This window comes from Chiloscyllium plagiosum, unplaced genomic scaffold (genome assembly GCF_037043375.1).
Source record: "Chiloscyllium plagiosum isolate Xiang-an unplaced genomic scaffold, Cpla_swu_hap1 HiC_scaffold_23, whole genome shotgun sequence".
In the NCBI taxonomy this organism is placed as follows: Eukaryota; Metazoa; Chordata; class Chondrichthyes; order Orectolobiformes; family Hemiscylliidae; genus Chiloscyllium; species Chiloscyllium plagiosum.
Window position 1 is genome coordinate 47,640,617 of NW_028270161.1, and position 21,867 is coordinate 47,662,483.

The window sequence follows — 21,867 nt, forward strand, 5'->3', positions numbered from 1 at the left end:
AGAATATCAAGTTAGTCATTAAACTAAAATCTGGTTTTCCTGTTCCGGTGGATCTGAAGAAACAAATTGCATGGCAAATTTTAGGCACTGGACTTACCTGAATCTTGCTAAATTTATTCCACAACCACTGACACTTGAAAGCAGATAATAGGGCATATCTACTGATTAATTTCTGATCTGATTTGCACATGTTGGTCACTACATTTGTTTAAATAACTTCAAATTCTTGACTTGGTAGAAATAATAGTTTGGAGCATCTTGAGAATATTATGAAGCACTATAAATATTTTTTAAAAAATTTTCTCAATGAACAACAGAATACAATTTGTTACATTCCAAACAGCTTACTAAATATATAGTGTGTAGACAAAACATTGCATGAGTTAGAGCAAAAATAGGAATGAAATATCTATTTTTGATATCAGCCATTCGTACAGTTTGTTTTAATATGTACTTGTTAAACTGACAAGGTAGCATTATTACTAAGACATACAGTATGGCACCTTTTTTTAGTACTGACAAATTTTCAGTGCATTTCCAAATCTTTAGTCTTCCAAACTGGTGCTGACCTAACTAACATCATTGATTGGTGCCCTATCTACCGTCATAAACATGCACATTCTCTCCCAACAATGCTTACCATATGCAAAATGCACTGTAGCAACTCACCTTAAGTTCTTCAAAAACACCTTCTAAACCCATGACTCTTGCTACCTATTTAAGAGCAGCAGATATATGGGAGCACTACCACCTGCAAATTCTACTCCAAGCCCTGAACCATCCTGTTTTATAAATTTATTACCATTCCTTCACTGCAACTAGGTCCAAATCCTGAAACTCCATTCCCTGATGATCATTTTGGTATCCAACATTGGATGGACTGCAGCAGTTCTGAAGGGAAATTGGGAGTAAGTAACAAATGCTGGCCTAGTTAGCAACTTCCACGTCCCATATCAGGTATTGGAAGAAATGAAAAATACGTGAGAGTATTGAACACAGCAAATGTTGACACATTAAGCTTCAGAAACAACATTAAGCTGACCATAAGTAATGAAGCAAGTTGGATCAATATGGCTGTGTCCCCAACAGTGGAGACAGCAGTGTAAAATGTTGTAGCTCCACGTCAAATGATAATGCCGGAGCTTATTATTTTATCTATGGATGGGACAGAATCTGCAACAAGCATTCTCAGTAGGCAGAAAGTATCTCATCAAGCACATTAGCAGTACATTTCACAGAGGAAAACACCAGCATATAGCCATCCATCCTAAGAAGTTCAAAGAAATGGCATACTGGATAGTACATTGAGCATGGGTGAGCAGTAGCAGTGGTAAATGAAAGAGGAAGAGGAAATATTTCACCAAAGGCAGATATAAGTCCCTTCAATAGATGTGGAAGTCAGGAATTGCATAAATTTTTATAAGTTATACTTTTTTGGGAATTAAGCAACATGCAGCAATAAATTTGAAGTACTTGATGATTTCGATGTGTGGAAATTATGCAGTGTTAGGAACACACGTTTATGGATTTTGAGGAATTGGAATAGGGAATTGCTTGGATATTACTGGTTGAAGAGGAATTTGTCCTGTGATTTCTTGGAAATGAGAAGTTAAAAGGAGAAGCATCACTATCTCCCTCTCTCAGTTGGTGAGAGAATAATCCTCAAAACAAAACTGGCTAGGAAGTTCTTTATTCTACAGTGAAGCAGTCTGAAAGAAAAACTGACAAAATTTCAAACATCAAAATTCCTGTTTCCTATTCACATCCAAAGTCTGGTTTTAAGACTTTGTCATTCTGCAACTATCAACAATTAAATGTCATCAGAGGAAAATCAAAGGAACTGTGAAATGTCAACCCATTCTAGCTTATAAATTTGAGCTCTTGGCCTACAAGATTGCTTTTGCTTTTTCTTTTGCCTTTTTTTTTCAAATCCATAATACTGTTGTAGAGCTCTCATCTTGTTTTGTATGTGTGAAATTAGAGGAATATACTTTATTGGTTGCATTGTATCCTTAGTCTCTTGTTTAAAGAATAAGTTTGATTTTAATGAAAAATTATTATTCAGTTTATTGAAGCAACGTCGCTAAAGTCTCTTCTAGATAACAGTATTAAAGTGAAATAAACTGACCATTTTAGTGAGTAAATAAGACTTTTACATGTTTGGTATAGTTTATGAATAATGGGGCTTGATTAACAGCATTTCTTCCACTAGAGTCGTAACATCATGCACCCTTATGCATGCACTTGTTTAAGACATAATGATAGTGTAGTTCTTGAAATACTTTGTGTTTTCTGGAGGGCTCTTGCTGCATATTCTGTCCCACCCTTGAGAGAAAAATAGGAACTGACTTCAAACCTGACCTTTGATATTCTGCCAACTCAACCACACGTTCTGTTAACTCAAATCACTTCTTCTGAAGAAATCGTATCACACTTGAAATGTTAACTTTGTTTCTCTCTCCTACAAATGCAGCCAAACCTATTGAGTTTCTCCAGAATTTTGTTTTTATTTCAGATTTCTAGCATCCACAGTATTTTGTTTTTATTTCTTTGCATCTCCCCTCATTTTTTGGCATTTACCTGCAAACCATGTGCTGTGATCACTGTGACCCTCTTCAAGCCAAATAGTTTTTTAAACTTATTGTATTAAAATTTACTCAATTTAAGCCCTTCAAAATTTTGAGGACCTCTATCTCTCTGCTTAATAGCAGGCTTTCCTCGCTATTATTCTGTATATGTCCGCTGCACCCCCTCCAAGTCCTTTACATCTATCCAGGTGTTGCTTAGAATTTGACACAATGGGTAGAATCTCCCTCTCCTGAAGAGTGGGTGAGGAAAGTGGTGGGAAGGGACTATAATTGAGTGGTTGGGATTGAGAAGTTACCCATTGCTTTTCTGTCACAGGAAACTAAGTGAGAAGGCCAAAGCTTAACCATCCCAACCCACCATCAATTGAGGCACTTAAAAGCCTCATCCCACCTGCCATGTGCTGCAATATTATAGTTCCAGTGGAATTAGAGAGTCAACCTGCCCAACTGGTAAACCAGTCTGGACTGACTGTCAGTTTGAAGTTGAACTAGTGGGGTAAGGGGAAAGAGGGTGTTCCTTCAGTCTGCATAATTTGCATAAGATCACAGAACTGAACCTAATGCAGGGGGAAGGGTGCTAAGTGACAATCCTGTCTGCCTTTGCTTCCAACTTTCTTGCACACCTCCACTCAACCTCCAACCCCAAAAAATCTTCCCCACCCCAAACACCACCTACTTTTCTTGCAGTGATCCTCTATCCTAGGTTTCAGTGAAGTGGTGTTCTAGTATTGGACATGGCCTCTGCATGGATCTGTAGAGCTTTGGAACTATGAATCTTTGATAGGCCAGCAACTCTTATTTTGCAGGACTTCCTGCTGCCAAATTGTAATTCCAGCAAAGATTCCTCCCAAACCCATTCAACTACTTGATTAAAGAAAGATTTTTGGCATGCTTTCTAACCTTGAGCTGCAAGATATCTCCAAGAAACACTCTCACTTAGTCCAAAACTGGGAAATCCTGTTGATATTTATTGCAGCTGAGGCCTCAGCAGTGAATGATCAAGGGTTGGCATAACATCTTTCATTTCCCCGCTCTGAAGGCTGGGGATCCAGTATATTGAGATTTTATCAGCTATTATAATGTACAAGACTTTTGAGATTTCTCAAGCCTCACCGTTCTTCTTTAAAGTGGTCAGTGTCAACTGGTGCTCAGTCATAGCACTCTCGTCTTTGAGTCAGAGTTTGTGGAATTGAGACCCACCTCAGGACTTCGAAGCTGAAATATATAAGCTGACATTCCAGCGAAGTTCTGTGATTGTACTGTGCTGCTTGTAGCCACATCTTACAAATTAGACTTTATCAGAGACAGAAGAATTACCCAATCATTATTTGTGGGATTTTTCTGTGTGCAAATTGGATGCCTTGTTTCCTACATTACAATAGTAACTGCATTTCAGAGATGTACTTCATTGCTTGTAAAGTGGTTTGAGCCTTCTGGAGCTCATGCAAGATGGTAATGTAAATGTTGGTCCTTCTCTTTTAAAATTGTACTCCTTGTATTGTCTATCTTAGCCTTGCTTCAAACATGCATCACTTTACATTTCATAAATTCACAGAACTAATACAGCACAGAAATAATCCATTCCACCTATCATGTCCATGTTGGCTCTCTGCAAGAGCAACTTGCTTGCTAGTTCCCTGTAATGTAATAATTTCAGATAATTATCCAATGCTCTTTTGAAGGCTTAGATTGAACCTCAAACACTGTCAAGCGGAGCATTTCAGATCCCAACCACTTGTTGCATGAAAGAGAAATTGTCATGTCACCATTGCTTATTTTGCTAAACTGTTTAAATTGGTGTCTTCTGATTCTTGACACTACTGTTGATGGGAATAAAATGTTTCCTTATCTATTCTGATCTGAAATTATCAAAACCTTCATTCTCCAAGGAGAACAGTCCCAGCTTCTCCAGTGTGGTCATGTTCCACATCCCTGAACCATTTTCCTAAATCTTTCCTGTATCCTCAAATAATACCTTCACGTCATTCTACAATATTCAAGTTGGGGTTGGACCAATGGTCTTGAACAGATTAATCATACCTCCTTGTTTTTATATCATATGCTCCTATTTAAAAAACCCATGATCCCATAAGCCTTGCCTGCCACTATTCTTAATTTAGGAGAAACTACTGCAGATGTTGGAATCTTACTGTAAACATCAAATGCTGAAGATCACAATGGATCAGACCGCATCCATGGAGAGAGAGCAAGCTAACATTTCAAGTCTAGGTGACTCTTCAGAGATGAGTTGAAGTGTGGGGGGGACAGCAGTGGGGGAGGATGTGGCTGGTGAATTGCTGGTGGAGAAAAGATGCTGATAGTTCAGATTAAGTCATTGGAATGTGAGAGTGGCAGAACAATGGTGTCTCTCCTGCCAGAATTGAAAGGCCAGATACTGGGATAGTGGAAGTGGGGAAAGGACATGATAAGCTAAAAAGATGGGAAGAAATGGTTCACAAATTGAAGGTATTGAACTCTAATATTAGGTCTCAAAGGCTGTAAAATGCCTAGTGTGAAGATGAGATGTTGTTCATTGGTTTGCGCTGTGATTCACTGGGGCAGTGCAGCATGCTGAGGACAGACATGTGGGCATGCAAGCAGGATGCTGTGTTAAAATGACCGGCTATAGGAATGTTGGGGTCGTGCTTGCATTCAGACCGCAGGTGTTTCGCAAAGTGGTCACCCAGTCTGGGTTTAGTTTCTCCAATGCAGAATAGTCATGCTGGTTGCAGCAAATACAATACCCAAGATTGGAGAAGGTAGAGGTGCTTCACCTGGAAAGACTGTTCAGGCCCATGGATGGTGAGTAGGGAGGAGGTGAAGGGGCAGGTCTTGTACCTTCTGCAATTACATGGGAATGTGCCATGGAGAGGGTGGTTGTGGAATGGACTAGGGTGTCCTGAAGGGAACAATCTCTATGAAATACAGACGGGGGAGTGAGGGGAAGATGTCTTTTGGTGATAGTGTTCTGCTGGAATTGTCTGAAATGGCAGAGAATGATCCATTGAATAAAGGGGCTAGTGGGAACCTGATCATGCTGTTGTGAGTGATTGGAAGGGGCAAGGGCGGATGCATGGGTGATAGGTTAATGCAATTGAGGGACCTGTCAAGCACAATGGGTGGGAAACCACAGCCATGGAAAAAGCAAGCCATGAGCGCAGCTCTGTTTTAGAGTGAGGCATCATCCAAACAGATGCGACAAGGATGAAGGAACTTGGAGAATATTGAGTTCAACACCTTCAAATTGTGAATCATTTCTTCCCTTTCTTTTAGATTGTTATCATGTCCTTTCATCCCTTCCCCATCCCAGTGTCTCCCCTTTCAAGTCTGGTAGGAAACAGCATTGTTCTGCTATTCTCACATTCCGATCACTTAATCTGAACTACGAACATCTTTTCTCCACCAGCACCCTACACCCACCACTCCCATCATCAGCACCCAAAACTATAGCATAAGTGCTGTCCCCTCAATTGTTCACTTGACCTGTGAAAAAGAGTCACCTAGTCTCAACGTTAGCTTGCTCTCTCTCTCTATAGATGCTGTCTGAGCTGCTGTGATCTCTAGCATTTGTTGTTTTCAGTATTTTCTTAACTTGCCTGACCACCTTCAATGATTGGTGCTGAAGATCTGGACAGTGGTGGGGGGTGGGAGGTGTCTCTCTGTTCCACGATAGGTCAGTAAACACTAGCAATTCAGTCTGGTTCTGTAAGATTTCACACTTTATTCAATCTTGGCCAGGTACACGTTCCGTGTTCCTCAGAGAAACTGCGCACATGGCTCAAGACAAAAACATCATAATACTTTTTTGAGAGAGGTATAGGCCATAATCACAGAACACATTCAAGCAATTACCAATCAATTTTAATGAAATGACTTTATTGACAGCAACTTAGCCCAATGATATTTCCTGGGAACCAATCTTTTTTTCCAACGTTCAAGTACTCTTATCTCACGATCCTAGCCTCTGCATCTGCACTTTCAAGGTCAGTTAGGATGTCTTATCTAGTCTAGTTATTTCGATGCTGTGAAGGAAGCATTGTCTGCTAATCATTGTTGAGAGAGACTATGGTTAGTTCAGCTTTTAGCAGGATTAAAAGACATTTTGTGCAGCTTTGAGCAGAATTGTCAATTTCCAGCCTAGAAGCCATTTTATTGCTGCCTGTGTTAGTAATAGCATGTATTAAATTGTTGTTCCTGACTACAACTTGTTACTTCCACCTGTATTCAGATTTCAGATCCTCAGTGCACACACATCACCAAGTCTCTTTGTACCTACAAATACTTTAGAATTATATCCTTTGTTTTACATTTGCCTCTCCTCAATCTTCCCACCAAAATAAATAATTTCATGCTTCGCCGCAACAAATTTCATCTGTCTCTTGTCTGACCATTCCACCAGCCAGTCCACATCTCTTGGAGCTTAACAGTATTCTCTTCTAAGTTTTGTGCCATTGAGTCACAGGGCTCTGCAGTATAGGAAAAGGTCCTCCAATCAAAATGACCGTCTATTAGAATGCCATTTTCCAGCACATGGCCCATAGCCTTGTAAGATAGGGCTGCTGTCTCATTAGAAAGAGATGACTAGTGCAGAGTTCAACCTGAGGGTCACCACACCTCAGGCAAGTGAAGAGTCTACGAAGATAGTACCTCCAGGGCAATCTTAGCTAGTTCAAGAATTGATCCTGCACTGTTGGCATCACTCTGCATTGTAAACCAGGCATCTAGCCAACTAAGCTATTAGGACATTGTCACTGCAATTTTGATTTTGTTTGTTCATTCGTGCGATGAGGGTGCTGCTGTCTATGCCAGCATTTAACGAATCCCTAATTGTCCCGAGAGCAGTGAAGAGTCAACTACATTGCTGTGGGTCTAGAGTCACATAGGCCAGATCAGGTAAGGATGGCCGTCTGTTTCCCTAAATGGCATTAGTGAACCTGATGGGGTTTTGTTCCCTGGCAATCTTAATTCCAGATTTTTATTGAATTCAAATTCTGCCATCTGCCATGGCAGGATTTGAACCTGGGTTCCCAGAATGTGACCTAGTTCTCTGGATTAACAGTCCTGTGATAATACCATTAGGCTGTCGCCTCCCCAGATTTTGGAATTGCACCCTGTACTCCAAATTCTTGGCCATTTGTATAGGGTTACATCTGCTTATTTTATCAGTCTCTGCCCTTCCTGTACACTATTTCTTAAATTTCCAAGCTTTTTGTCATCTGCGATATTTGAAACAATGCCCTCTACAGCCAAATCCATATATCAAAGAGACCAGGAGTTCCAATACTGACACCTGTGGGACACCACTGTAGACTTCACCTGGCAATGGGGCAGTGTTTCGAAAGCTTGTATTTTCAAATAAACCTGTTGGACTATAAACTGCTGTCGTGTGATTTCTGACTTTGTCCACCCCAGTCCAACACTGGCACCTTGACAACATACTTCATTCCAGTCTGAAAAAAGCAATTGTGTGCGATTGTATTTCTTAGAAAATGTCACATCCATGGCACTGCTGCCACTTTTAATTCCATCAACTTCAATTGTGCTAATAAGTCTACATTAAAAAGTGTAGCACCTTTTTTATTTATCTCTGTTTGTTCTCAATTCGATCTGTCCTACCATAGTTTTCATTTAAATTTCTAAAGTTGTGAAGTGAAATCACGATTGCAGCATCATCTGATCTACTTTCTATGTGTACTATGAAGCAATATATACATATAAAACACAGGAATAGTTACTGCTGATCCCAAAGCAAAAGATGTTCATTCATTTAATGTAAATAAATTGACTAGCAGAATGAAGTTGGCTGATTGGCAGTATTTAACCTTAGTTTATGTTATGAAGACTGAAATTCAAATATTTAGTCTAACATTAAAATATTCTCAGTTTTATTTGTCTTTATTTACAGTCAGTGGAAAGGAAACTATCCAACTATTTGAAAAGTTGCTCCATTATCCTCAACTTTATTTTTCACTGTTTTGTTTGTGAGATATAGTTGTGCCCATCCAATATTTTAAGTAAGGACAAAGTTAGAGATGAAAATCTCATCACTCTGAGCTGCAGTAGATCTGTGCATGTCAGCGGTAGAGATCTCCAAAGAAGGACAGCATTCACTTTCTGCTACCAGGGTTGAAGCATGCCCTGTTAACTCCTTAGCCTATTATGCTAGCCAAAAACACTCCATTTTTCAGTCACTGGATCCTCTCTCCACCTCCAAATTAGCTTCCATAGTTAGTCAGGTGCATCTTTATATAGAGCATTGATTTATTTGCTGAAAACATAACTTCCTAGATTTATAAATTCATATACGTCTTGCCATCAATATTCTCAATCTTTCTATACTATTCTGTAATACTTTGGAGCTTTGCAGCATATTATACTTACAATTTCTTTTTTTCTGTGTTAAATATACTTCCTGTTTTATATTTATAAACAGCCTAGATGTTTGAAGAGTTACTTCGGTATATTATATTGGTTATACTGGTATTATTATACAACCAATATTTTAAGCACTATTGACTGTTTGTTGTAGCTTTAATATTTAATCACCCTATCACTGAAGTTTTTAATCATTCTGGAGGGGAAAGTATCTAATGTGTTCTAACAATATATAGTATGTTTTGTAAAGCAGCATCAGATATTGAAATTTAAACTATTCTTTCAAGATTAGTATTTTGTATTTAATTAAGAACAAGCAACAGCCTGAAATTAAGTTTACATGCTATTTTTAAAGTGCCTTTATATGGTGTTACAATAGTTGGCTTGTCCTGGCAGGCTTAACAATGATGGACAGTTTAATAAAATATGGCATTTAAGGCATGTATGATTGGTCGATAGGCACATCTGTGAAATTCATATTACAGAATTTTAAAAATTTCAAGTGTCCTGTTTATGTATCTTTGAAGACTAAAAATATATTTGTTGCTATTCCAAAAATTGTATGAAAATATTGAATAATCGAGAACATTTTTTTAAAAAAAATTTTGATTGCCTTCATCAGCTTCATAAATAGAAATTAGCTGATCTGTATCCTAGTTACTATAGAAATTGATATATTGTACCTTGATTCAAAATGAATCTGTTGTTGGAAATAGTCTTTACTTAGCATTTGTGTGGCATGAATGTTATTTAATGCAGCAAGTGTGGTAAGATATGGCAAGATACCTCACACATTGCTCCACTAAACTCAATATGACTGTCACTTGTGCAAAAAAACCGTAAGATTCAGCCCAGAGTGCAACAATTAACATTTGAATTGGCAGGAGAATGTGGTTGGGAAACATATCAGCTATGATCAAATGTGGAGTAGACTAAATGGGTCAAATGTCTTAATTAAACTCATATCTTATGGTCTTATGAAGGATTCATATTCCACATTTGTAACAGTTAATTTTCAGTGCTAGAGAGGTGTTTTTAAAAAATGCTTGCACTAGAATAGACCTATCTTAACTCAGTGAAAGTTTGCTGTTTTTTAACTTCTGGAGGTGTAATTCAGCCAATAACTAAGTGAGTTGCACATTCAATTGTTAGGAATCTTTTTGCTGAAACATTGGCCTGTTTACTTCATATTTATGTCCTATTTATATTTTTCAATTTTTAAAACTTCAGCTTTATTTGACAGTTACATTTCATAATTTTAATATTTATAGTCCATGAAAAAGATTGTCAATAATCATTTAACTACTCTTGCATTCAGCCTCAAAGATTGAGTAACTCAACTTTATTTGAAGTTTTTATTTGTGTATTTGTCCTCCTTGAACTTTGTGGATCTTTATTAAGATAGTACTGGATAAATACTTAATCAGCACAAAGTTCTAGGAGTATCTGCAGTTTGATTATGCTACCTTGGTGGCTGCCAAATGTGTAACCAAAGAATTAGTGAAAACAAAATATTTGGGCACACCAGTTTTAAAATTGTTTCAAGTCTTGACAAGATTACTATACATTATCCTTTAAAAACTATTGTTCTCAATTAGAGTGTACATAGTTACCATTTTAGTAAAAAGACCCCAGAAGTGTTGTGTATGGACTCCATGAGAAATTCTATACCCGAGCCTCTGATTTCATCCCTGTCTCTGGTGATTGTTTGTCTGAGGATAATGTACCATCATGCAGCTTTTTCATACTTGACCTCCAAATGAGCTTTCCAACCTTGTATTTCAATGTCCTTGAAGACCACATCTGTCTGTTATTTATATCAATCAATTTTATCCCTACTTATAACTGCCTTCATCTATGCATTTTATTACATCCAGACTTGAATGTTCCAATGCTTTCCCAGCTGGCAACCCACCTTCCATCCTCTATTAAGTTGAGCTCATCCAAAAATGTACTTTCCTAACTGGTAACCAAGTTCTGTTCATCCTTTAGCCCTGTACTCACTGACCTATGTTGGCTCCCAGTACAGTGTGAACTTGATTTTAAAATTCTCCAAGCTGTTTTCTGATCCATTCAGTGCCTTCCGTTTAAATAATATTTTTAGCTAGATAATTCTTGAGATTTGCAGTGCTTCTCCAGTTCAAGCTTCTTGTTTATCCTCAAATTTAAAAACCACACTATTCTTAACCATGCTTTCAATTGCCTAATCCCTAAATTCTGAAATATAAGATTGTTATTGGAGCAATGTCTCTCAATTGCAGACATGAATCATGTAAAGCCAAATAGAGATTTTTTTTATTGCCAAGTTCCTTGAGGTGCCACTGAAAGCGTGACCATTTGGATCATTTGCCTTTTTTGGTACTGTGGTTACCAATGTTATATATAACATTTCTGGAGATCTCTTAGTGGTTTCCTTTTTGTGATATTTGCAGACTTGCCTCACGATCTTCTCTCAGTCATCCAGTTTGTACCTTTAATTAATTCTCTCTTCTTTTCCCCTCTAGGTATCCCAGATGATGAAATAGTTAATGTGACACTGCCGACTGGGGTGCCAGTTCTTCTGGAATTGGATGAAAACCTTCATCCAGTTAGACCACATAGATTTTTAGGCAATCAGGAGGCCATCCAGGCAGCTATCAAAAAGGTGGAGGATCAGGGCAAGGCAGCTGCTCCAGGAAAGAACATACCTGTTTCTGCCAATTAACTCTCAATTATTGACTTTGGAAGGGAGATGTAGTTAGAAACCATTTAAAAACTATTTGGAGGAGAAGTTTATTTTGTTTGGAACATTCTGTATAGATCTGTTGCAGTTGGTGAGCATGTCCTAGGTTTGGCACTGGTGAAATATGTTGAACTATTATTTGCTGCTTTGCACTGATGTCTTAATAAGGCTAATTTATTTAAAAAGCTAGAACTATATAGGTTTTCATATACAGGAAGATAGTTTTGTTATTGTACCAAGGATTCTTTAAGTAAAATTTACAAGGCTGAATTAAGAATGTTAATCATATTTTATAATGTGAGTTGTGAGAGCCCAGCTATATTAGTTCAGGTTTGCAGAAGGTGCGCTTTTCAACAGATGATAGGAGTTGCGCTGCTTAGATCTGCATCACAGGGAAGCTCTAATTGCAGCTCATTAACTGTAAAAGGTCACTTGATTACATTGGGCCTTGGAAATTATGAAGACATGCCCCTCTGCTTGACATGTCCCAAAAGTACAAAATCTGAGCCTTATCCAGTATGCCAATCATTTTTCAAACAGCCTTAGCAGATCATTTATTAGGAAGATAAATTGTATGTGCTAGAATGATTATTTTCCTTGAACAGGAGTCGGGTAAATTGAACAGATTTTCTTGATCTGATAAGGTTCAAATAGTTGATTCAGAAAGAATGGAGAGCGGTAATAGGAAAAAAAGTAATCAGTAAAGATTTATGGGTCCTGTAGGAAGCCTAAAAGTGACAGAACATTTTAAGATTTTCTTGAAGACATTACTGGCAAATAAGACATTACAGTATAAAAAAGTTTATATATTGCAATGTGCCACATTTACTTATTGAAGAAAATAGAGAAGTGTCAAGAGCCCTTGCCTCCTTAGATCTTAATTGTGTATTAATTGCTATTTGAATCAAATTATCTGTAATCTAATTCCAACAGTATCAATGGAAATTCATTGAAAAGGCAGTGACCATTATGCAATTTGAACATGGAGTGCTCAGTAGTTGGTGATGTAGAAATCTTGAGGAAATAATACCTTGAAGTATGGGAGAATGCTACTGTACTGTAGTCTGCAGTAGAAATAGCACCAAAGCATTTTACATTTGAGTTTACAATATCAATTTGTTTTGATTTTATGAAGCTGTATACATTTTTTGAGTTTTAAGTAACTTCTCAAATGGTTGAAAATAGAAAACTAGCAATTTTCTTTATATTATTGTATTATAGTTAAATTAGTTGAAGATAAGTATTCATACCTCCTGTGTTTTCAGCATCCATGTTTCAGTTAAGTTTAGCTCATGAAGTGCTGAGCTGTATAGGTCAGGATAGCCTTTGGATTTGTTACTTCATTTATGTTGAGCTAACCCTTCTTGATAGAGGTAATTATGGAGGGCGCACATGCACACATGCCTCGATTGCCATTTAGCAACCCATGTTACATTGTCTTGTTTTTAACATATACATTGTAAGAGTCGAAAAGTATGGCATGAAAAAGCATAGCAGGTCAGGCAGCATTTGAGGAGCAGTAGAGTTGACGTTTTGGGCATAAGCCCTTCATCAGGAATGTCCATTGTAACACTTGTTAAGGCTGGTTTAAGATCATTGAGCACTTGGATGAAGAAATGGAGGGCCATTCATGCTTGCTGAACTATAACCGGCAAGTACTTAATATTTTTGGGACAGAAGTATAATGCAGACTTCATTCTATGAAGGATGAAGAGCAACTCAATGGATAGCAGTGTATTAACAATGTACTTTATCTTTGTAATGTGGTGTACTTCAAATCACAGATGGAAAAGGATGGAAGCCTGTATTTTACTGTCAATTGAATTATGTTACAGACATATAAGCTCCAAGGTGCCCTTTTCATTGCTGTTTCATTTACTGTATGAACTGTTCACATCATGTCTACTGAATAAAAGTAAAAATAAAAATTGAACAATAAAAATTAATCAATCTGATGCATAACTGGATAAATAATCCAACGAATGAGAGTTAAAATCTAACAATGGCAGTTTGAATATTTAAAATATAGTTAGTATAAGAATCAGATCAATATCAGTAAAAGTGACTATTAGAGCTATTGGGTTGATATTAAAAATCCAATTGATTCATCAACGTCTTTAAGGGAAAGAATTCTGCCATTCTTCCTAATCAGGCCCATATGTAAATGCTTCTGAAGTGGCCTGGCAAGCGTAACAGTTGAATCTAACTACTGCAAAAAAAGTGGGAATAGAACCAGAAACTATACTGCATGGACTAAAGTGGCTCAAGAAGATCCAATAAGGGTTAGACAATAAATGTCATTCTTGCCAGGATGTCCAGCTCCTGAGAAGAGTATAAACATGCAATTTTAACAATATATGTATAACAACTGGCATTTTTTATAAAATTGTATTTCAGTATTTTTAATTTGGTAGAGATATATATGATGGCTGTATTATCAAAACTATTCAGTTTACTTCCGGTCTACATTGCTGTTATCTTCAGTATATTTTGTGGACACCATTTAGAACATTCAATCTGAACATAATATTTCAATTATTGCTTTGTCATTTATTGTACAGTTAGTACAGTGTGCAAAAGTATTGAATATAGTTAGCCTACCTTTTGATGCTGTAGAATAGCATCAAAATAGTTATTACAGTTTGGTATGTATAATAAAAATATGTAATTGTATTTTTATAATATTGCATTCACCAGATGCAATCTTTTGAATAATTTGTTACATCTTCATCAGTTAAATGCTCAAAGGAAGTAAATTTGAAATTTCTTCAGGCAAGCTCATTCTAAATGTTAGAGGTTAACTACTAAATTCAACCATCCTTTACTCTGAATGAGAAACCTAATAGTTTAGACTGTAGCAAGTTGCTATAATATTTTGACCTATATCTTGTTCCTTTGAGCACACCGGAATTGTCAAATTTACCCTTTTTTCTGATTGTTAAAGACTGAGTTGAGATTTTTTTTCTCATGATCATTAAATCTTTGCAGTCCTCTACCTCAAACATGAGTGGATGCTCAGTCATTGAATATATTCAAGACTGGGATAGATATAGATTTGGGCTTCAGAGAAATCCAGGTTATGGGGATCAGGTGAAAAAGTAGAGTTAAAGTCAAAGATCAACAATGATTTTGAAAAACGCAAGTTCACTCTAGAGGATGTATAGTTTATTCCTTTTTCTAATTCTTAGGTCCTTATCTGGTCACTGCTTTAGCACAATATATTGAAACGATTCTTATTCTTGAATACAGAATGTCTCTCCAATATGGACTTTTTAATCAGAAAAAAGCTATAATTTGGCAGGTCCTATTATTGTGCAATTTGACCCCTCCACTGTAAATTTATGAAGAAGGTTTAGTGCCTCAAGCTATATAGATGCATGTATTGCTGAAAATGTGTTGCTGGAAAAGCGCAGCAGGTCAGGCAGCATCCAAGAAGCAGGAGAATTGACGTTTCGGGCATGAGCCCTTCTTCAGGAAGGATGCATGTATTGTCAATACCATTTTTTGTTCATTTAAAGCTGAATTACAAATTACATCACCAAAACCAATCATCTTTCTGCTATTGATTAGACATTGATCCAGATCATAATGTTATGCAGATCTTTTATTATGCAAATGTTTTACATTGTTATAAACTCTACTATAGTAATACTGTCTTTACTTCGTAATTTAATTGAAGAAGCAACTAAATGAATACTTTTTTGGTAACTTTGATCTAGACATGTTCTACCTGTTCTTTCTTCCTGGAGAGGAGACAGAATGATCTCCCTCAGTCTATTTCAACAGCACATCTCAAATCTGCTATTTTATCTAAGTAAGCACAAAAAGTCTGATTGTAAATTTTGAATAACAGATATCATGAACTTTTAAGGTTTATCTTTCAAGTCTGGTATGACTTTATAAGAGCATGAGCGGTTTGCTGTGACGAGTGCATTATTAAAACTTGGATTGATTGTAATGGAGTAGATGTTTATCACTAACTTTTACCATTAACATTTTGTATGTTTATTAATAGTTGTCATAATTAAGTGTGCAAATGTTGTCTTTGGATTGAGCCAGTTACCTTGTTTTTTTTTCACGATTTGAAACAGGTAATGAGAATTCTGGGTAATATTGAACCTAATTGTAACCTACCAAATCTTAAGTGTTTAAATCAGAAATTTAAAAAAACAATTTTAACAATGTTCTCCAGATTTGGATGTTACTACCAACACCAGTACTTATTGTCAACACCTCTTTGCCATAGGTCACTTCAGATTGTTGAAGTCCATGTGGTAAGGTATCTCATGGTGTTGTCGGAGAGAAGTTCGAGATCTTGACTCGGTGACTATGAAGCAATGGAGTTAATTGTCCAAATTGGCATGGTCTGCAGCTTGAAACAAGATGATGTCCTATCCTATATATTGCCTTATCCTTACAGGTGGCAAAAGTAATGAGATTCAAGAAAATCTCAAAGCCTTGGTAATTTCCTATGGTGCATGCTGTAGACAGTAAACAGTGTAGCCATATTGTGTTGGTGGTGAAGGTTGTGAATATTTATTGGTTGCCAATCAAGCAAGCTGGTTTATCCAGGATCGTGTTGAGCTTTGCCCATTGCTGTGGCTACACCCATTCAAACAAATGGAAAATGTTCCACCACACCGCTGTCTTATATCTAGTCGGTAGTAGAGAGGCTTTGGGATGTCAGAAATTGAGCCACTCATAACAGCTTACCTTGCCACTGGCCATCTCTAGTAACTACGTCATTTTTGAGCTTTTGGTCAATGAACAAAAGTTCATTTGAGCTTTTGGTCAATGAAGAGCCCTTCAGGAGATTTATGGGAGATTTTAGTTATGGTATTGCCTATGAGTATTAAGAGAATGTGGTTAGATACAATCTTGTGATAAGATGGTCATTGCCTGGTACTTGTGTGACAGAATTATTTTCCACTTGTCCACCCAAACTTGCCCCAGATCCTTCAGTTTTACGAGGGCTCCTTGGTATAACACTCAAGACAAATGTCTTTAAATGTTGAAAGTAGTCATGCTCACTTCACTGTCAATTAAGCAGAAACTGTTCCCAGTGGCAGTATAGTAACTAGAAGATATAGACTTAAAATAATTGTCTCTACTTCATTTGCCAGTGTGAGGAAGAAGAATTACACAATGAGTTATGATCTGGACAACACTAACTAAGTGTGTTGGAAGTGATTTCAACAAATACTTGGAAAGTATTCACAAGTCTGTGGGGAAAGAGCAGAAGAGTAGGGTTATTTGAGTGGCTTCCTCCTGTGCGGTACCTTTTTAAGATGTTCCCTGATTCTTCAAATATTACATTTGAATAAGTCAAAACAAATTGCGATGATAAAAATATTACTGGCAAAAGTTAATGAAAACGTTATGAAGAAATATTACATATAAAGGTTTAGTTATGTAATAAAAGTGAAGAAACATTGTTAATTCGCATGACAGCACAAAGGCTACATACCAACCAAACCACTGCCTGTAATCTCCCTCCCTGTGAGAGCTTTCTTATCCATAACTTGACAAGATTGGAATGCAGTTTAACATACTTGTTCCTGGTCATACCAGGCATACCTTTCCCCAAACTTGCTTTGGAATCTTCAAAGTGACCATCATCAAAGTTAATTCAACTGTTTTACTCTTTGGAAATGGACAAGTAGGAGACTTAAAGACAATCTGTTTCCACTCCAGCTTAATCAACATTCAGGTATGTTTCATGATAATTGTAAATTCCTGAGTACTGGTATTCTAGGAACTTAATCTATCAACACTGATATGTTTCAACCAGGACCAATCTTCATTCAGTGACAGTAATCACTTTAATTTTGCAATATATCTGATTAACAAATCCAGCACTTCAGGTCAACTTTTGTTTGCTACAGCGAAGACAGTCTTGTATACCTTTTCAATTCAATGGTAACTAATTAAACACACTCTCTAATCAGGATAACGTAATTTAATTGTATGCTTTAGTTTTAAAACTGACTGCCGATCATTGTGCAGATTTAATTACTGCATTAAAATGGATCTGTTGATTTTTGATTCACTTTATATTTCAGGTTTATAGCTTGGATGGATTGCTATTGTGAATACTCATGCATTTTCGCTACAACGGGAATTGTTCACAAGTCTGTACAAAATAAATCTGTACTTTGACACAATTGCAGGACAACTTCATACAGACTAATGAAATGAGTTTCAGTATGAGTATTTAATGATATAACTTCAAAGATTATTTAATTGGAACAACAATGTTAACTCAAGTCTAGGAAGTCAGTTTGTAAGATGGTGTTGATGAGCTGGCTGTGAACTAATTGAATATTGCTCCACGTTTAATTAGTGGGATTAGGCAAATCTCTACACAGGGGAAGAAGAATACTACTACATGCAAAATCCTTTATAACTATAATAAAGCTAGAACTTTTCCTCTATTGTTTAATGTTATATTAACTAAACCCCCCAAAACAATAGAACATTGTTTTTGGTCTTTTCAATAAGAAATGATGGCCTTCTCTCACAAGCATAAATGTTTGCCAGTGAGAGCTGAACCCTTAAGGAGAGGAAGGGACATGTACGACAATGCAAGTTACTATCCTTTAATGGAGGGGTATCTGTTTGCTAAAAATAATCTCTTAAATCTTGTTGAAGACAAACACAAACTATAACGACTGCACTTACTTTTTCTTTCTCCAACCCTTGTTCAAGCCAGTTTGAAATGTTACTTGTCCTAGCAGGAGATCAACAGAAATCAATGTGGAGCTCTTGCTGCTATCTTTCGTCTATTATTGAACGCCCATAATTATCATATTCAACTCTCTCCCACCCCCTTCTATGGGAATGTGAAAAGGAAAGAAAAGTAGTGAAGACAAATGTAGGTCCCTTACAATCAGAATCAGGGGACATTGTAATGGGGAACAAAGCGATGGCACACTGATTAAATACATAGTTCTAAAAACCAAAAGAACTGCAGATGCTGGAAATCAGAGTCAAAACAGGAGAGAATAGTGGATAACAATCAGCTCAGGGGAATGAATGGCTACTAATGGAGACCATTAGTAGCAAACAATGGTTTGAGATACCTCAAGCTCTAAAAAGCACAGTTGCCTGCCACTTCAACACACCACCTTGTTCCCTGGCAAAATCTTGCTCTCAGGCTTGCTACAGTTCTCCAGCAAAGCTCAGTGCAAGCTGAAAGAACAGCATCTCATTTTCTGCGTGGGAACTTCATAGCCTTCTGGACTCGATATTGAGTTCAACAAGTTTAGGGCTTGAGGCACCTTCTCACACGTGCTTACCCCAACCCCACACACGTACCGTTGTTATCACATGGTCTGCTATTACACACAACTCGTTGTTAGCCACTAATAGTTTCTACTAGTAGCTATTCATTCTCCTAGGCTGATTGTTATCCACTCCTTTGTCAACTGTCTTCTCCCTCTTTGGGCTCTATCTCCATCTATTGTTCACTCCTTAACCCTTACCTCCACCCTGTCTTCTACATAAAAATCAACTTTTTTGCTAGCTGCAATCAGTTCTGAAGAAAGGTCACTGGACCTGAAATATTAATTCTGATTTCTCTCTACAGCTGCTGCCAGACCTTCTGAGCTTTTCCAGTAATTTCTGTTTTTGTTTATATTTTGGTTCTGTCTTCACAAATAAGGACTCCAATAATGTTCCAAAACAGTTGGGGAACATAGGACATAATGAGAGAGAGAAACTGAAGGGAATCAGTGTTGTTGTAGGGAAATGGTGTTTGTAAAATTGTTGGGATTAAAGGTCAACAAATCCACAGGGCCTGATAATCTACATCTCAAACTACATAAAGAAGTGGCCCTAGAATTAGAGGTTGCCATCTTTCAGAATTCTGTCAACTCTGAATTACTTCCTGTAATTTGGAAGGTAACTAATGTAACCCTGCTATTGAAAAAAAGGAAGTAGAAAGTAAACAGGGAATTACTAATGAGTTACCCTGACATTAGTGGAGGGGAAATGCGAATACCCATTATAAAAGATTTAAGAGCAGAGTATTTGGAAAACTGAAAGAATTGGGCACGTTAGCATGGATTTACAAAAGGAAAATCATGCTTGACAAATCTATTGGAATTTTTCAAGCGTGTAACTAATAGATAAGTGGCAACCAGTGAATGTTAAATTCTTGGACTTTTAGAAGATTTTTGAAAAGTTCCATATAAGAGATTTTCGTGTAAAAGTAAAGTTGCGTGGGATGGAGGTAGTGTACTGATGGTGAATTAGCTGATAAACAAAAATAAGGAATAAATGGTAACTTTCTGAGTGGTAGCCAGTGACTAGTGGGGCACCGCAGGGATCAGTGTTATTTATGACATATATTAATGATTTAGATGATGATACTAAATGCAGTATTTCCAAGCTTGCAGACAAACACAAAGCTGGGTGGGAAGGCAATGTGCCCTCTAAGCTTTGCAGTTGCTCCAATGTTCTTGATCACTGCACAGCAGCCGAATTAGAAAGCCTTGGAGCCCTGTACAGCTGGTAAGAATTAGAGGAAACACTACTGGGATGATGAATTAATAAGGAAGATGTAGGGATTATTCAGTGTGATTTGGACAAATTGAAGGAGTGAACAAATGTATGACAGGTGAAGTATAATGTGGATAATTGTGAGACTACCATTTGGACAGCAAAAAGAGGAAGGCAGTTTATTATCTGAATGGTAATAGATTGAGACAAGGAGAGGTGCAATGAGACCTGGGTTGCATTGTACACATGTCACTGAAAGTAACAGGCGTTGAAGAAGGTAAATGGTGTGTTGGCCTCCGTACCGAGAGGATTATGAGTACAGGAGCAGGGATGTCTTGCTGTAATTGTATAGGGCGTAGGTGAGATCATACCTAGAATATTGCATGTAGTTTTGGTCTTCTTATCTGAGGAAGGTTGTTATGGCTAAGGAAGGAATGTAACAAAGATTTACCAGATTAAGTTCTGGGAGGGCAGAACTAACCTCATTTCAAAGAATGGGGGGCGATCTCATAGATGCGTATAAAATTTTAATAGGAATAGACAGGATAAACATGGGAAAGCTGTACCCAAACAGAGGCAAGTCCAGAACTTGGGGTCACAGTTTCAGAATATGGGGAAGGTTATTGAGAACTGCGATGAGGAGAAATCTCTTCACCTAGAGAGTGGTGAGTGTGAAATGTTTCTGCCACAGAAAGCAGTTGAGGCCATACCAGTGAATGTTTTCAAGAAGGGAATGGATATAGTTCTTAAGGCTAATGGGATCAAAAGGTATGGGGCCAAAGTGGGACCAGGGGACTGAGTTGGATGATCAGCCATGATCACATTGAATGACTAAGCAGGTTCAAAGGTCCACATGGCGTACTCATGTTCCTATTTTCTATGTTTTTCCTTGCTTTAGAAACCCCACTGCAATTGACTCTCCTTCACTCTAATGGAATTGGTGATAACGGACACAAACTTTTAAAGCTATTAAAGAAGCTCACAGCAGGGAAGAGAACCAGCCACATATCTCACTGAGACACCATGTAGCTGGTTAGTACTGTATACTGGACCCTTAATGAGGTAAATCTAGTATGTCACATTTATTTAATTGTTTCAAGAAAAAGACCCTTCACCACTTTCCCTGACGATCAGGATTCATCAGCATTGTTTAGACAGCAAAATAAAATATTTTAGAGAAAATGTTTGAATTATTAACTGAGCTCCATAGCTCCAAGGTTAGGTCCTATTTTAATGACCCTGAAAGATTTGCTGGAATATCTTGTTGTTTATTTCCAATTTTACAAAAATCATTTCTTTTCCATAATATAATTCTGTATTAGAGTGACAGTCATAGAGTTGTACAGCACGGAAACATCCCTTCTGTCCAATTCGTCCATGTTGACCATGTTTCTTGTCGACTGGGACAACACTACCATTATAGGGCAAGCCAAACAAAACAGCCAGGGAATTCCTAGAAGCATGGCACTCATCCACAAACTCATCAACAAACACATCGACCTGGACCCAATATACCGGCCACTACAGCTGAAACTGACAACTGGAAGCGGCAGGGACAGGCCACTATAAATGCCGGAAGAAACACCACAGCAGCACTTCACAGGAGGCTCCCAAGCACTGAGGATGTCACTTAGACAGGGGACGAAATGTTTGCAACAAAAATTTCCAGCTCGGCGAACA

General features: G+C 37.5%; 1 protein-coding gene across 7 annotated transcripts in view; it reads left to right on the forward strand.

The window, feature by feature from the left end:
* bpgm (2,3-bisphosphoglycerate mutase) overlaps window positions 1-21,867 on the forward strand; it is a 74,992-nt gene that overhangs the window by 20,051 nt on the left and 33,074 nt on the right. For 4 of the 7 annotated variants that reach the window (XM_087999635.1, XM_043713564.2, XM_087999636.1 and 1 more), the window contains one exon: window positions 11,468-16,935. In XM_087999635.1, the coding sequence (XP_087855761.1) occupies window positions 11,468-11,667 (200 nt within the window). In that variant the 3' untranslated portion in view covers window positions 11,668-16,935. Of the gene's footprint in view, window positions 1-11,467; window positions 16,937-21,867 lie in introns of those variants that run through there. The other 3 variants (XM_087999638.1, XM_087999639.1, XR_015761169.1) reach the window with 2 other exon arrangements.